Source organism: Lepidochelys kempii, chromosome 10 (assembly GCF_965140265.1).
Source record: "Lepidochelys kempii isolate rLepKem1 chromosome 10, rLepKem1.hap2, whole genome shotgun sequence".
Classification (NCBI taxonomy): domain Eukaryota; kingdom Metazoa; phylum Chordata; order Testudines; family Cheloniidae; genus Lepidochelys; species Lepidochelys kempii.
In genome coordinates, this window is record NC_133265.1 from 38,860,489 (window position 1) to 38,876,421 (window position 15,933).

The 15,933-nt window shown below is 48.5% G+C and overlaps 1 protein-coding gene across 8 annotated transcripts in view; it reads right to left on the reverse strand.

The window, feature by feature from the left end:
• Positions 1–15,933, reverse strand: part of SPSB3 (splA/ryanodine receptor domain and SOCS box containing 3) — a 44,372-nt gene that overhangs the window by 18,209 nt on the left and 10,230 nt on the right. For 7 of the 8 annotated variants that reach the window (XM_073363016.1, XM_073363020.1, XM_073363018.1 and 4 more), the window contains 5 exons: positions 14,827–15,004; positions 13,345–13,532; positions 11,316–11,418; positions 10,317–10,442; positions 9,505–9,853 (listed from right to left, as the gene is read on the reverse strand). In XM_073363016.1, the coding sequence (XP_073219117.1) occupies positions 9,505–9,853; positions 10,317–10,442; positions 11,316–11,418; positions 13,345–13,532; positions 14,827–15,004 (944 nt within the window). The remainder of the gene's footprint in view (positions 1–9,504; positions 9,854–10,316; positions 10,443–11,315; positions 11,419–13,344; positions 13,533–14,826; positions 15,005–15,933) is intronic. The other variant, XM_073363022.1, reaches the window with a different exon arrangement.

The following is a 15,933-nucleotide window of genomic DNA, read 5'->3' on the forward strand; positions in this document are numbered from 1 at the left end:
CCTGCCAGCCTTGTTAGCAGGAGCTATAAGGCTGGGAGGAAGTAGAGAGCAAATGGGGCGGGGCATGCTCAGAGGGAGGCGGGAGTCTCCTAGTCTGTTGCTGGCCAGCCTTGTGGTAGGCCAAGCTGTTGTAAAAAGCCTGTATATAGGTGGAAACTAGTGGTGGGGACTTGATGACAAATAAAGAGCGCAGGTGTTGCACTAGCCTGAAGTTTCCCTGAGTCTCTGAGCAGAGGGGGAGAAGGGCTGAAACAGAAGGGCATGGCGTGCACCCCATTACACGTGGGGGCTCATCCGGGATCCAAAACCACTGCCAGTGCATGGCTACCCAAGGATGGAGGGAACTGTGCGTTGGCTAGCTAAACAGCAAGAAGAGCTGCAGAAAACCCTGCAGGCCTTCCAGCAGTCCCACCACGCAGAGCTGCAGGTCCTACTTGCCTTGCAGGCCGAACAACAGAAGAACCACCAGGATTTAATCTGGGAGTAGGCCAGTGTACAGCAGCAGCTCCTGCACCAATGGGTCAGTCCCCCTAGAGGTGATGCAGCCACGCACCAGGATTGGGGCTCTGTAAGATGGGCCCCACCAACGACCCTTCCTGTGTACGTTTGAGCGGGTGGCCATGTGTGCCTGATAGGACAAGGCAACCTGGGTCCTAAGACTGGCCCCCTATCTGGCCAGTGAGGCGCAGGCTGCCTAGATGGCCTTAAGTGATGAACAGGCCAAAGATTACGACGCGATGAAGGCGGCCATCCTAGACCGGATGGGACTGTCCGTGGAAAAGTACAGAAAGAAATTTTGGATGGCCCGGTGGACAGGGGGGTTGTGGCTCTGAGCTTTTGCCCGGAAGCTTACAGACTGGGCCATGTGGTGGTTGAGGCCGGACACCCAGATGGTGGGAGAAATGATGGACAGGGTGCTTCTGGAACAATTTGTGAAGGGCCTCCCAGAAAACATACGAGTCTGGGTCCAGTGGCATCAGCCAAATATGGTAGAGGCTGCTGTCAAATTGACCAAGGAATATGCAGAGGCAGATGTTCCTTGAAAAGAGGGTTGAACAGGCCAGGACCTAGACCGGAGAAAAAACCCTGAGAAAAGAAAGGAGGAGATTAAGGGGGCCCCTACTTGCCCAGGACAGTTGGTCTGCTGGCGATGTGGGCAGCCGGGACAAAGATGCAGAGTACCCAGATATGGAGTGTGGGCTAGCGAGTTTTGTGGTTAGATGAACAGTGAAGGGAGGAAGCAGCGGTGAACACTGGCCATCATCCCCGTGCGGGTGGGGAGGAAGTATTTTTTCCCCACTGCTTGTGTCCTTTCCTCTGATAGGCATTGTGACGGGTTCAATCACAGAAACCCCCTTGGGACTGTCATCTGATGTGCTGAGATTACCTCTGAGCCCATTTTCTCTGCCAGTTTGGACCTTCAGAACCCAGCCTTGTTGAGCCAGACATGCCAGTCTGCTCCAACACAGACCCAGGGTCTGAACCACGTGCCCCAAAACCGCAGACTTAACTGAAAACAGCTTAAGAAGTGCTCCTGTCTCCAGGACCCAGACACCCAGCTCCCAGTGGGATCCAAACCCCAAATGAATCTGTTTTACTCTGTATAAAGCTTATACAGGGTAAACTCAAATTGTCTGCCCTTACCCATATGCAAACTATGTAGCTGCATAGGGCACCAGGAAATTTGGGGCACCAAATTGCCCCAAATTTCCTGGTGCCCTATGCAGCTGCATGCTGCTCCAGTAGCCAGCCTGATCCCCTGGCCGGCTGAGCCAGCCAGGAAAGATGCCCCCACTCCTGCCACGTGCCCACTCCACCCCTTCCCCATAGCACCTGCTCTGCCCCCGCCCCGCCTCTTCCCACCACTGCTCTGCCCCAGCTCCGCCCCCACTCCACCCCTTTCCCTGAGCTACGGCCCTGGGGGATTGCAGCAGGGGTCAGGCACACGCTGCACTCACACCAGGTGGCGGGAAGTGGAGTGACCTGACCCCAGCCTGCTCCGGCTCATGCTGGGGGGGGAGGTTCCCCCCTGCCCCCCAAGCCTGCTCCTGCCCCGCACAGACCTTGGGCACAGCCCCCCCCCCCCACGGAGGCCTGGGGCCAAACATCTTCCCCCCCTCGTGGGAGGGCTGCGTAGGGCACCACAATGTCTAGGGATGGCCCTTCTCTGGGTCTCCACCCCTCCTTCTAAATGGAAAAGCACCAGGTTTAAGATGGATTTGAGTACCAGAAGCCTTCATTCTTCCTGGCATGACTCACAGGAAGACTTGCAAGTAAGCAGAGCCATTTACAACCAATTGTCGTAGTTGATGGGAACCATCGAGATTCCAAACCACCATTAATGGCCCACACGTTGCATTATTACAATAGGACCTTATAGTTTATATTTCTAGTTTCAGATACAAGAATGATACATTAATACAAACAGGATGACCACACTCAGAGATTATAGATTTGTAATGATACCTTTTGCATGAAGCATATTTGTTACATTATATTCACACTCATTAGCATATTTTCATATAATCATATGGAGTGCAACATCACAGACATATTTTCCCCTACTCCCCAGCCCTTTCTGTAATGGAGCAGAAGTCAGCATTCATCTGTCTTGCTTATGGTGGTCGCTATCAAAAAGCCAGCATTTGCTAGTGATGATAGCATGCTTGTATCTAAGGTAACCAAAATCTTTCTCCAGTACTTACAATTGGAGATAGCTGTGGTAATTGTTGGCAAATGTTGACTCTGTGATGACCCTTGCTGTAGTTCTTTGTATCTGTGCCATTTTATCGAGGTGCAAGCTCAGATAATACAGTGCCTAGGAAGATATTTTGTGATTGGAGCTTGTGCCTCTTCCATTACCACCTTCAGACCCCAGCGGGGATCAGAGCCCCATTGAACTCTGTACATATACAGAGCAAGAGTCAGTTCCTGCCCTAGAGAGCATACAATCTAAACAGACCAGGCAGCCAAAGGGTAGGTGGGATCTTAACTGCACACCCATTTCTTGGTGTGCCCTGTGGAAACCATGGCCACAGAATGGGTTTATAAATGTCTTGGTGACCAAGTACGTTCTTGTCTAATGAGAGACTTATAATCAGAAGGTTCCTCACAAAATCTTGTCATTCCTGGGGCACTTGTCAGTGTCCCTTGAAATGAATTCCATGCCCTGGAGTGGGTTATGACTCACTGGCTCACTGGGAACTAAGAGGGGATAAGCAGGCTTTACTGCTGTGCTGTGTAAACAGAGATAATGCACTTAGCCCATCCCTTCAAGCATAATATGGTGGAGGGCCTTGCTGTGCCCAGATGTATGTTTTCCTTCCTTCCTTGCTCCTCTCTCTCAGGGTCAGAGAGGGGCCTCTAAGAGGCTGACCCCTGCGAGCTGGAAGTCTGAGCAGGGTGAGTGCCTTTGGTGAAGTGTGGTGAGGTGCCTGTGGCTGGTATGCACAAGCCTGCTCTCAGCTTGGGATCGCTTTGCTCTGTGTCTTGCATGTTTTGCTCATTTTAGTTCTCCTCCAGGGGCTGATGGTGCTACAGCTCTGGGGTAACATTGAGGTCTGGTTCCTGGACACATGGCATGAGTTGAGCCAGCATGTTTCTGCGCTGACCAAGACAATAGCAAAACGCCCATACAAGTAAGTTTGTGTCACCCAGGCAGGTGCTCTCAACTCTCAACCGAATCCCAAGTCCAGAACATCAGCATCACTCTTTGTTCTGGTTGTGACTCTGACACACTGTGGAAGCAGGGTTGATACTGCTCCCATGGCAGATCCTTACAGAGAACTCAGTGCCATGATGTTTCAGGGGGCTCTATGTGGATGGGGTGGGGGGAGGGGGGAACCCAGGTTGTCTCCTGTCAGGGTATCCAGAATAGACTGGATGTAGGAATGTTCATTTCATGACTGTCCCTGTACGGTTATTCGGCTCTTTCCCCTCCCCCATTGCCATTCACACACTCAGTACACTGTGCTCTGCCGTCTAGGTGTTTGAGGGATAAGAGGCATAGGCTCAGAAATAAGAGCTGATGAGGAAAGTTAGGTGACGGTAGGACATGCCCTCTTAGCAGCCGGAGGGAAGGGGCCATTTTGAAGATGGAGAGGGTTGTGAGCTAATGGAGGAAAAATGCTGGTCCTGGAGGAACAGAGGTGGACTAGCCAGAAACCCTATTACAGAGGCTGCAGGAAAGATGTGATCTCCCAAACATTCACTACTGCGTGTCCTATCCTTGCATCTCTTCCTGCAGGAAACAGCTGGAGACCCAACTATTCCCCTTCTGCACTGATGGGGGCTGGTGCAGCGGTGTACATGGGGAGAAGGACAGGACAGGACTGCAAGAGGCAAATCCAGTTTAACAGTCAGCCCTGTTGTGGCAGTAGCCATAGCAGCAGCATACCCTTCCCCAAGCCCAGTGCCAGGTTTACAATGGCACCAGTGGCTCCATGGAGCCGGGCCTGTGCCCAGAAGGGGCCCTGGCCTGCTCCACTTGCACTGCATCCTGAGACACCACTGGCTACCCCCACCACTTGCTCCTCTCGGCCTGCCTGCCCACTGGCCGAGAGCTCCTCTCTGCCCCCTGGGCCTACCCGCCAGCTTCTCTGACTGCTGGCAGAGGTCTCTGCTTCCCACCACCTGCAGGGCCTCACCTGTCTCCCTGGACCTGAGCAGCTTGGGACTGGTGCAGAAGCCTGGCCAGTCTCAGCTGCAGCGGGGGGAGGTGTGAAAGTCTGGGGGGATCGGCTGGACCCCTCCAGGCAAGTATGTCCTGAGGGGGCCTGGCAGGGACAGGCCCTGGCCTGGCTGATCACACCACTCCCGCAGGGACGGAGTGATTCCCCACCCCAGGACCAGCCCTAGCTGCATTGCCGGCTCACCCAGCAGACATAGTCGCCTCCCAGCAGGGCCAGTGAGTGTGGCCGGGAGGCAGGGCATGGGGGAGTGGGTCTCTGGGGGGTGCTGGGTAGTGAGAGGGCAGGGAAGATCCTAGTGTGTTGGTGAACTAGGGAGTAGGGTGCCAACTTTCTACTTGCACAAAACTGAACATCCTTGCCCCCCCGTGCCCTGCCCCTCCTCAGAGGCCCCTCCCCTTCTTCAAGGCCCCCACTCCCCCCTCACTCCATTCCCCCTCCCTCTGTCGCTCACTATCCCCACCCTCACTCACTCGCTCATTTTCACCAGGCAGGCTCCCGATGGCACTTACTTCAAGCAGCTCCCAGAAGCAGTGGTATGTCCCCCCTCTGGCTCTGACGTGGTGGAGAGCCAGGTGGTTCTGCGCGCTGCCCCATTTTCAGGCGCCACCCCTGCTGCTCCCACTGGCCGGGAATCGCAGCCAATGGGAGCTGTGGGGGGCGGTGCTTGGCATAGGGCCAGCATGCAGCACTCCCTGGCTGCCCCTATATGTAGGAGCCAGAGGGGGGACATGCCAGCTGCTTTCCGGGAGCTGCGTGGCGCAGAGGCTAGCAGGGAGCCTGCCAGCCCCGCTGCATGGCACCACCAACCGCACAGTCAATGGCCTGGTCAGCAATGCTGACAGGAGCCATCAAGATCCCTTTTTGACCAGGTGTTCCGGTTGAAAACTGGACACCTAGGCACCTTAGAGCGGTTAGGGGCAAAACTGTGTGGAGGGCCAGGTGGGGAAGGCTGTTGTCTCCTGAGTGTGGTATAAACTGCTTAAGGGGGGGTGGGGGGCGCGGAGAATTAACCAGTGGTCTTGACTCCCTAGAGGGAAGTAGCTTAGCTGAGAGAGCAGACCAGACTAAAATCATCTGCACTTGGATAGCTGGGCTCCCCAGCCCAGTCAATGCCAGACTAGCTAGAGAAAACTCTTGAACAAAAAGGGAGTGTGTATTATTCTCTTGCCTCCCACTCCAAAGATGTTAAGGTCAACAGCTTTAAAAATGGCCTCTCATTGGGTTCCTAAACTTTGACCACTTGTATTTGAATTTTGGTAGGTGCTTGGTAGTTCCAGCTCCCCTTGACTCTAAGAACCGTGGGTTTTGAATGTTTCTGAAAATAAGGCCCTAGCTCTTTACATTTGGGTCTCCATGTTGAAATGAGAATCCCCTCTTGCTTCAGTGGGACTCCAGATAGCATTGCTCACTTACTTGGAGGATGGCAACTAGGAAGGGACAGCAGATGCATAGAAATCCTTGTTATCAATGGCTATTCCATGGTGATACATTCTTCCAATAAACTAATTTAAGTAAACAAGCCGGTCAGGTCATTGTGTTGCCAAAGAAATTCTTTGTTCAACCACAATAATGTGTCCTAATATAGGAGAGCAAGTGGTTAAGCTTCTCATCTAACAGATGTTCCAGGTCCCGTGATTGGAAAAGCAAGTCCAGTTCTCATTAATGATTTCATCATTGGATGGTATTGGGCTCATCGCAGAGAATGCATGTAGCTAGTATGGGAACTTTTGAAGGAGCGTCACTGTGGACACGTGGGTACTTCATTTCCTCCCACATCTGTTCTTAGAATGTTGAAGGGCACTCTGTAGTGCTTTCCAGACTTAGTTCAGCACAGCTGATATTGAAAGCTGAAGGTCTCAGCCTCCACCATATGCATGTAAACTCCTTCATGATAGCTCCAGTTCAGACAAGAGTCTTCCAAATCACCTGCATCTAGCTACTTCAGGGGTAAGATTAGAGCTTTGCAAGAGGAAGAACCTTAACCAGAAGTCATTTGCTAACTGAGCTCCCTCTGAGGAGAGGCTGGAAATGAGAGGGAGTTCATTTCCTGCTGCCATTCAGTACTGCTGAGGTGTGAGATTGTGGATAATGAAGATAGCAGGCTCCACAGCTCTTGCAAACAGGCATGAGAGGAAGGAGGAGCATGCAAGTTTTTCCTGGTGCTGTGCCTCCCCATGGTTGGTGTGAGGGGAAAGAGTTCACTTGCCCCAGCCTTGGGGCAGGTCTGATGTTCCTTTGCCACAGGGAGCATAAGCATTGGACAGCAGAAGAGAACCACTTACCATTTCTATTTCAATCTAGCACCCTAATTGAGATCGGCTTTGTTATCTTAGTACGCTGAGCCAGTCAGTCCTTACAACTCTAGGCACAGTACTGTTACAGGATATGCCTGATGTTTTACCATGTGTCTCTGTTACATGTTCAATAACCTGTTCCCACCACTTTGTGTCCTGACTTGCTAGTTACCAAGATGGTGCCTACAGTTACAAGGTAACAGGACACTTTTTCCTCATTGATGTTTAAAGTCTTATAGATCAGGGTCACTTCTGTCAGGGAAGAACCTCTTTCTCAGCACAGAAGGTCCGTGGGAACAGTTTCAGGCCACATGTGGATTATTTTCTGCCAAAGTAACCAGACCCTTGTCAGTCCCTAATCCAGGAGTATTTCTTTCTGATACCCAGAAAAGGAACATACTTTATGGTCTGCTACAGTCAGCTTGCAAATCTTGCATGATGATTATGCAAAAATTACTGCTGATAAAGCTGTGTTGAGTTTCAAATCAGGTACCTGACACCAGGCCTGTCACACTAATAGATCAAGTGAGAGCTGTGTGATCCCCCTGTCTGACTTACTAGGAGCCCTACATTATTCATCCATTCTTTGGGGCAATAAAACCAGAGTCTCAGTTATTAATTTGATTAATAGAGGAGGCAGCAAGTCAGATCCCTCCTTTCTCCTCACCTTACATAAAAGGTGCACCTAACTACCATAGTGTGCCCTGAGATCCATCTAATCCAGTATCCTGTCTGACTATGGCCAGTACCAGATGCTTCAGAGGAAGAAACAAGACCTTCACAAGGCAGATGTGAGATAATCTGCCTCCAATACATCTTTATGACACTACACCCCATATTCTTCATAAAAATAATTATATGAATATGGCATAACTAAGATGTTTTATGCAAGATAGGTTATGATTTGCTGATTATCCAATTTGTGTGCATGCATCATTTCTGTATCTGAAGTTAGGAATATTGACTATGTAACAATCACAACTGTGTGTGTACTTAGGGAATGCTCACCAGACAGTATGCACACAGCCTGAATGGGCCATTAGGAAGAACAATAAGACTTTGAAGATACTACTAAATCCTGCCTTCCTGCAAAGGTTCCTGGATTACTGCTTGGACACTACAGGGTCAGGTGATTGTGTCATCTGGTACTAGACCCCCATCTTGGACTTTTAGTGTTTTTCCATTAAGAGGTCATGTGGGGGTCAGCCTGGGAAACAAAAGATTCCCACAATATGTAAATTCTATTTAAGGCTGGAGCATGTGTTAATTATGGTTGCTGGTTCTTCACTGAGTCCTGCTTTATAGGATGACTGCTGTAAACACCTAAGACTGATTAGGGGAGAAGGACTAGGACCCAGGCAGAGAAAGGCAAGCCTCTGAAGGGTACACCTGGAGATTTAAGCTGCAAACAGTGTAATTTACCTTCAAAAAACTCTGCAACCTGCATACAGCAATATTTACAGTGAGAAATTACTATTTTATTAAGCCTAGTTTGCATGTTTTGTTTGAGTTGCTCAGTAATCTGCTTTGATTTATTTGTTATCCCTTATAATCACTTAAAATTTACCTTTTGTAGTTAAGGGGCTTGAGAGCCCATCACAGCAACACAGTGCAAGGGAAACCCAGGCTGGTAGGACAGGCAGCCTCAATGGGACCCCAGCACATTCAGTGGCAGCCCAAAAGGGGGGATCCAACCTGTCACAGTCTCCTCCTGATTCTAATAGAGATTGTCTTAAATCCTGAAGCATGAGGTTTAATAGCCCTTCCAAGACTCATTATGATACTTTCAGTATTCTTGAGAGCCACACTTTGGCTCATACCTTCATGGGCAGTTAAAGTAAACAGTATGTTTATTACCAGTTAATAGTCTTTGATACAGGAAAAGCAGCAGTACCCAACATGCAAAGCAGTTAAAGAAGTCACAGGACTCAAATGAGATCATTTACAGATCAGCTCTAGCAAGTAACCGCTCGTTCACAACAGTGCCAACAGTAAAGCATATAGATGCAATTTTAAGAGCCTCTCTCTAAACACTGCTGTTCTAGATCACATCCCAGTGACCCGATGCCTTCATTGCAGGTGCCAAACCAACACATAACAGTTAGGAGAAGGGTGGAGTGGCAACTGGCTTTGTCTTTTGATGGGATCATAAAGCCTGCTAGAAGAGATGCACATTCTGAAGCCAGGAAGCCGGTTTGAAAGCTTGCGTCTCTCCTGGAACAGTCTACTCCCTAGAGATCAGCTAGTGATGGTGGTAGTGAGTAGGAGAACGAAACTAAAAAATTTTGCTGTAGGTTATCTGGGCTGCCTATTTCAAAGAAGTCACTCTCTCCTCAGTTGGGATAGGTTTTCAATGCAAGTGGCTGATGCGTGTAGCTTAAAAGATTTCAAGAGAGCAGAAGTCTTTGCAAACTTGATTAGAAGTTGGGTGTCCCCATGAAGAGGTGTCTGGCCTGGATCACCCTCAGAGATAGTGAAGGAAACCACCCCCCAAGGCAGTTTGTTTGAAAGTAACTTACGTCCTCCTGCATCTCTTCCTTTGGCATGCCTCTGCATCCGAGCCACAGGAGCTATCTGAGTCACTTCCTGACAAGGAGGAAGAAGAGGTGGAAGGCTTCAATGTGCTACAGTTCATACTCAGCACCCAGCCTAGTTTGTTGTGTAGAACTTGCTTAAGTCCTGGGGGCAATGGCAGCACTTCCAGCGTATCCACATAGTTGGGCAACAGCTGGCGGAGGCGGTAACAGCAGAGGTACTGGAGCGACGTGTAGCTGGCGCATGAACGGATCACCTTCATGCTGCTTTTGGCTGCAGTGGAGCACACCATGGGGTAGAATTTCTTGTTCTGCAGTTTGGTAGCTGCAACTCCTGGGAGGAAATAAAATCAAGGAGGCTGGTGTTAGTCATAGGCAAGGGCACAATTAGGTAATTACCTATAATGCAGGGATATAGTTTCTAGGATGCCCTGTGATCTGAACTATCACCCCTTCTCCCACCTAAATGTGGGGTCTACAAACATATCGATAGAGATCTGGAAAGCAGGAGATATTTGAAGGCAGGCCTGTTGAAGTGAATAGTTGTTTTAGAGACACTCTGCTTTATGCACTTAATCTTCCTATAGTTTGCCATTTACAGAAGCCCACTATCCCCATCTTCAAACAGTCAGATGGCACTGAGACTTCCAAGAGGCAGCAACAAGCTGAAGACCGACCCAAAGGGTCAATGTTCCATAATTCATACACCACTCCCTCCCTGGATGTTTTGTCCTATCACTTTGTTGTGCTTAAGGGTGGGTTTGGCTGGATGATGGCCATTTTGTCCCAACTCTTACCTATGCATTTCCTGTTTTTGAAGAAAGTGAGAGTTCCATGCCACGTGTCCAAATGAACCCCAATGATGGAGCCTTGGCCAAACCTTGAGGAGAAGTTCATTTTATCTCCCCTGTGGTGGAGTAATCCTTAGACAGACAGACAGACGATTAAGAAGCAATCCTACACTCTTTAGATCCATCCCATCTTCCACAATCTCTTCCTATTTTGTATAGACTGAAGGAATCAGCCATTTAATTAAAAAAACCCTAGATTTCCCCATGACCACCATTTTGCTGCCCCCCCATCCCAGAGCACGTGAAGGGTCTTTGGCAGCTCAGGAGACAGCCAATGGTGGAATATACTCTTGCCTCTAGACCCATGGTCAAGTATAGGCCAAATGTGTTAAAGACTGAAAGTTGTTGCCCCTCTGTGGTGTGACAGCCTATGTGAAATGAGCTAGGTGTTCTCGCCAAGGCAGTGGGGAGGGAACCTTATTGGCAGTCTCAGCCATGGAGCAAATACAGAACAACAGAGATTGGACTTCCTTCACTCCTTTTTCAGGTGGAGACACTTTTTTTGGGGTGGGGTAGGGTGGGAGGAGTGGTGGTTTTATGCTGTTATCTACAGAGGAGGTTGGGCATGGACAACGTTCAGCCTCTAGGTCAGTCTATGTATCTGGCTAAGGAAGTTACTTCACTGTATTAAAAAAAAAAAAAAAAAAAAAAAAAGAGACAGACCGACAGACTTTAAACGACAGAGGCAATCCTGATGGGTAAACAGCAACACCGGCAATATGCATGGATTCTCTCCACTGCCCAAATGGAAGGCTGGCTATGGGCAGCAGTTTCAGTCCAAGTCCATTAGGGATATCAGAGCAGATTCACAGTCCGGGTGACCATTTCAGTCTTATTCCCATCATTCAGAGCACTTCCACAATTGCTAGGATTAGGTTTCTTCATATCCATGAGCCTTCCCCATGAACTCTAAAGGCAGCAGTCCCCCTCCCTACCCTGCATTACCTGTGTATGAGAGTCCCCAGCTGTCTTCATCCTTGCCCAGCAGACTACAAAATGTATGGCGGTACTTGTCAAGATTCACATCTGAAGTCCCAATTCCCACCATCTGGATGGAGGTAGCCCATGCCAAAGAAGAAAACAAGATCTTTGTTTCTGCCATGGAACCACTCAGGGCTTTAAGCACAGCATAGCAGTGACACACAATACAGGAGTGTGACGCTCTGTATCTCGGAGAAACATGCTACACCCCCATGTTCATCTTTATAAAATGATTGATTGGTATCCAATGCAAAGTTGGTCACGTTGGATGCCTTAGGAAGGCTAATGATGCACTGAGCATAGCTATTATAGTAATGTTATAGGTTATAATTTCATGTATGTAGTTATGAGGATGAAAATGTATCCTCATGGCTTAAAATAAGCCCTGGCAAAAACTCTCCAAGAGCAGAGAGGTAGTTCACACCTCACCAGGGCAGGTACGGGACAAACCCAGCCCAGCCTCACAGGAACAAAGGATCCTGGCCTAGGCAGCAACAAAAGAATCTGTTAGACTCTCAAGGGAGTCAACCCCCCTTCCTTTGGTCAGTTTGGAACTGCAATGAGGTAATGCTCACCTGACTCTGAAAGGAGAGGGGTGGGGGGGAAAAGCCAAGAGGGAAGGAAGGACATGATAAAAGGGAGAGACGTTTGCCACGCTCTTCCCCCACCTTCCACCTACATCTACAGACACCACATTAAGCAAGTGAAGTGCTGATCAAAGGGGAGAGCCTGGCTGAAAAGCAACCAGCCAGCCTGTGATGAGAAGCATCTAAAGTTTGTAAGGACATTGAAAGTGTTAAGATCAGCTTAGAATGTGTTTTGCTTTTATTTCATTTGACCAAATCGGATTTGTTATGCTCTGACTTATAATCACTTAAAATCTATCTATCTTTATTGTTAATAAATCTGTTTGTTTATTCTACCTGAAGCAGTGCATTTCGTTTGAAGTGTGTCGGAGACTCCCCTAGACTCATATAAGCTTGCAGTGTCCAGCAGGCATAACTGGATACTGCAAGACAGAGGTTCCTAGGGTTGTGGCTGGGATCAGACGTATTGGCTAGTGTCATTCGGTTGCACAATCCAAGGAGCAGCTTACATGCCAGAGGCTATGCGTGAACACCCCAGGAGTGGGGGTTCTCACAGTAGAGCAGGGTAAGGCTGCCTCCCAGAGTCAAGGATTGGAGTCACCTAGCAGATCACCGGTCCAGACAACACCAGAGGGGAACGTCACAAGGAGTTTCACCTTTGGGTCTCTCCCTCTGCTACTTTTATTAGCATGTCCCAATAGGCTCTACTGGAATCTCTGGGCAAGTTACAGGTTTTATTCCTGCACTCTAGGAGTTTACTATTTATCTGAGTGAGGCAGGCAAAGCAGGAGATGGTCACATCAAAAGCCAACCAAAGGGGGAGTGGAAAATGGTGATCGTTAGGTGAATAGTAACTTCTTTATCTACATGCTCCAGTGCTGTTCCAGCGTTCATCACGTTAGGAACTAGTCAGAAAACGGTGCATCTCTGACTGGACAGGCATCTGGCATTTCTCTGCATTCTGTCACTCCAAGCACTGTGCGGCAGGGCCCCATCTCTCTATTTTGTCATGTTGAGACAATCACTGGTGACCTACAAATAATAATGTAACAAAAGGCATGAAGGAGAGCCAGGAGATGCGAGTCTTATACATGACCTCCACTGACTCCGAGATCTCAAGTAAGTCACTTAACTTCTCTGCTTCAGTCTAATTGAAGTTCTTGGGCTCAATATTGGGGTATTGTGATGAAATTTAATGGCCTGTGCTATGCAGGTCAGAACAGATGATCTAATGGTCCCTTCAGCCATTAAACTGTTAGTTTCCCTGTCTGGTAGCTGAGGAGGATTCCAGTTTTCATGAAGTACTTTGAGAGCTATTGATGAGGCATGCTGTCAAGTACTGTTCTGTTAAAAGCTCGTCTATATCTGTGCACCTACGTGTTCCTAAACAGCTTGGCTCAACATACCATGTCAGTGCCATAGACTGGAGAGGTCATCTTGATCTCCCAGAAGTGCTGCCCCTCCGCCAGCTCCTTGTTCCCACGGATAGCAGCAGTGCCACAGCTGTACTCCATGTGGAAGTTCACCTTGCGGTTGTCACAGGTCAGGAGGGTTGCAGTCGATTTGTTCACGTCATCCCACACCCACTCAAAGTCTGTTCAGAAAAAAAAAGACAGCATCTTTAGGAGGTGGGGCTATATGGGATCGCACTGACCCAGAAATGTAACAGTTTAACAACCTTTAAGATTTTTATAATCTAGCAGGCTAAATACCAGGCTGGGTCAGTTGAACAGTCAGCTTGCTAAAACCCAAGACCTTTTTGCTGTATTCTGGCTAGGGATGTCATGCCAGTGTGGTCCATCCTTAACCACATCTATCACTATCAACAAACAATAGTTCTCATTTTGAGGTAACACCAGAGCTCAGGTGTGCAAGCAACTTGTCCTACAACTGCAGTTACCTAACACTGTCACATACATAACAGCTGTCAGCTAGCATGCGAGGTTGGGTTGGAATCCAGGCCACGAATGAGACAGAGTAATGTTGCCTTTAGTATTTATTACAAACAGCAACGTCAATCTGAAAGACAGGCAGGAAATGACCTAGATGATGTCTAATCTGGGAAAATGAGAATTTAAGACACTTCTAGAGCGTCCTTGAGTTTTGGAGAATCCCATTTTTATTCCCTTTAGGCTCATGAAATTACAGCCAGAGGGCAAGCAGTGTTCCGCCTTCTCATTCCTGACATATGAACACCCCCACCACCTGGCCAGGTCCAGATTTTATCTAGCTCTCCTAAGGCACAGTAAGCCTGATCTTAAATACTCCTTACTACCTGACCAGTTTGCTAATTGTACTGAATTGTGCCGAGTTTGATCCTTGTTACATGTACACTGCCCCACAGTTGACTACAGGTGTGTGAACAGCAATGCACACTGGATTACATTCATATGAAGTAGGAACCATTTCATTTGTACCTGCAGCATCCACATGGGGGAGTTACAGCACGTTGGTGTGCACTGCTATTCGCTCCCCAGAAGTTCATGGCGGGGCAGTGTAGATGGGATGCCCTGGGATGTAACCAGGAAGTTCAGTTTCACTTGTGGCCTAAGCCAGATTTGAAACCAGGCCCCCACACATGAGATCTGGTGTATTAACATCTTTAGAGTTTAGCCTGTGAATCATGCAGGATAATATACTGGTTATCTTCCCAGTTTCCCTACGGAACATGTCATAAGAACAAAACAGCACGCCATGCAGGAATAGCACAGGTTATATTTTCCCCACTAAGCATGCAGTGGTGGTCCCCTCCCCATTCTCTACAGATGAGCAAGTGGCACCACCATCTGCATAACCCGAGGGGACCCTGAAACATATGGGCAAAGAGAAAGCAGCACAGTTCAAACCCCAGAGGAATAGCAAGAGCAGTTTAAGAGCTGCTTCCTTACACTCATCCTCTTCACCACACTGGCAGTCCTTGACACGATGGATGGTGTGCAGACTGGAGCAGTACGGAGTCTCATTCTGGTTCTCACAGTTGCAGTAGGACTCTCCTGTCACAGGGATGGCGCTGGGGATGGAGGGCGAGAGGGAAGGAAACTCTGGCTCAGAGTCAGAGTCACTGTGCTGCCATGGAAAAGCAGAAGGATACCATCAAAGCTAAAATTTGAGGGCCATCCCATAGCTTGAGCAGTGCTTTACAAAGCCATGGCTTGACACTCCTTGTATTGCAGTAATACCCAAAGGTCCCAGTGGGCACATGCCCAAAAGAGCCCACACAGATGAGTGGATGGGGAACGATGCAAAGTTCAAGCAAATTGAAGGAGGATGACAATAAACACACTGCATTCCAGGTCTTGATTTTACATCACTGACACGATTTAGGGATGTATGAGGTTGAAAGGAGGAAACCACAGGAGTGGGGAAAAAGGACAGACAAAGGGTAGGGAGAGCGAGATTGGGCAGCTGAGGGATTGACATGGAAAAAGAGGCTAGGATGCTACCAACAGTAGTACAGCAAGCAAGGGGGAAAATGTAGAGTGCATTTCAGGAGTGAGGGAATGGTGGCTTCAAGCAGTAACCGCTGCTGCTACTCGTGTGGAAGAGAGGGCAACACTCCACGTTGGCTTTTGTCTTAGGGGACAGAAGATTGGAAGACCTCACACTTAAGATACTTTCTTAAAAAGCTTTTGCTTACTGTGGTGTATGGGCACAGAAGACATGTAGTTACAACAGCATCTAAACATTACTATCCCTATATGCCAGCATATCAAACAGCTGAACCTAAACTGATTTCTTTTACGCAGTGTTTGTACTTCATACAAGATACAGGGCCAGACTCTAATCTCAATGACTTCAGTAAATTACTCTAGATTCACACTGGTGTTAGATAATTAGCCCACTGTTTCCTATGTATTCCTGTTCTATTGCCCAGATTGAAAGTCATGCTTAAAGGCTACAATGACACTTGGATTTTGTACGACTCTGGTTCATTTGTGCATAGCCCATCCCAGTGCTCTCCTGTCCTCTGCAAATTGTTTCAATGTTCAGGCCAA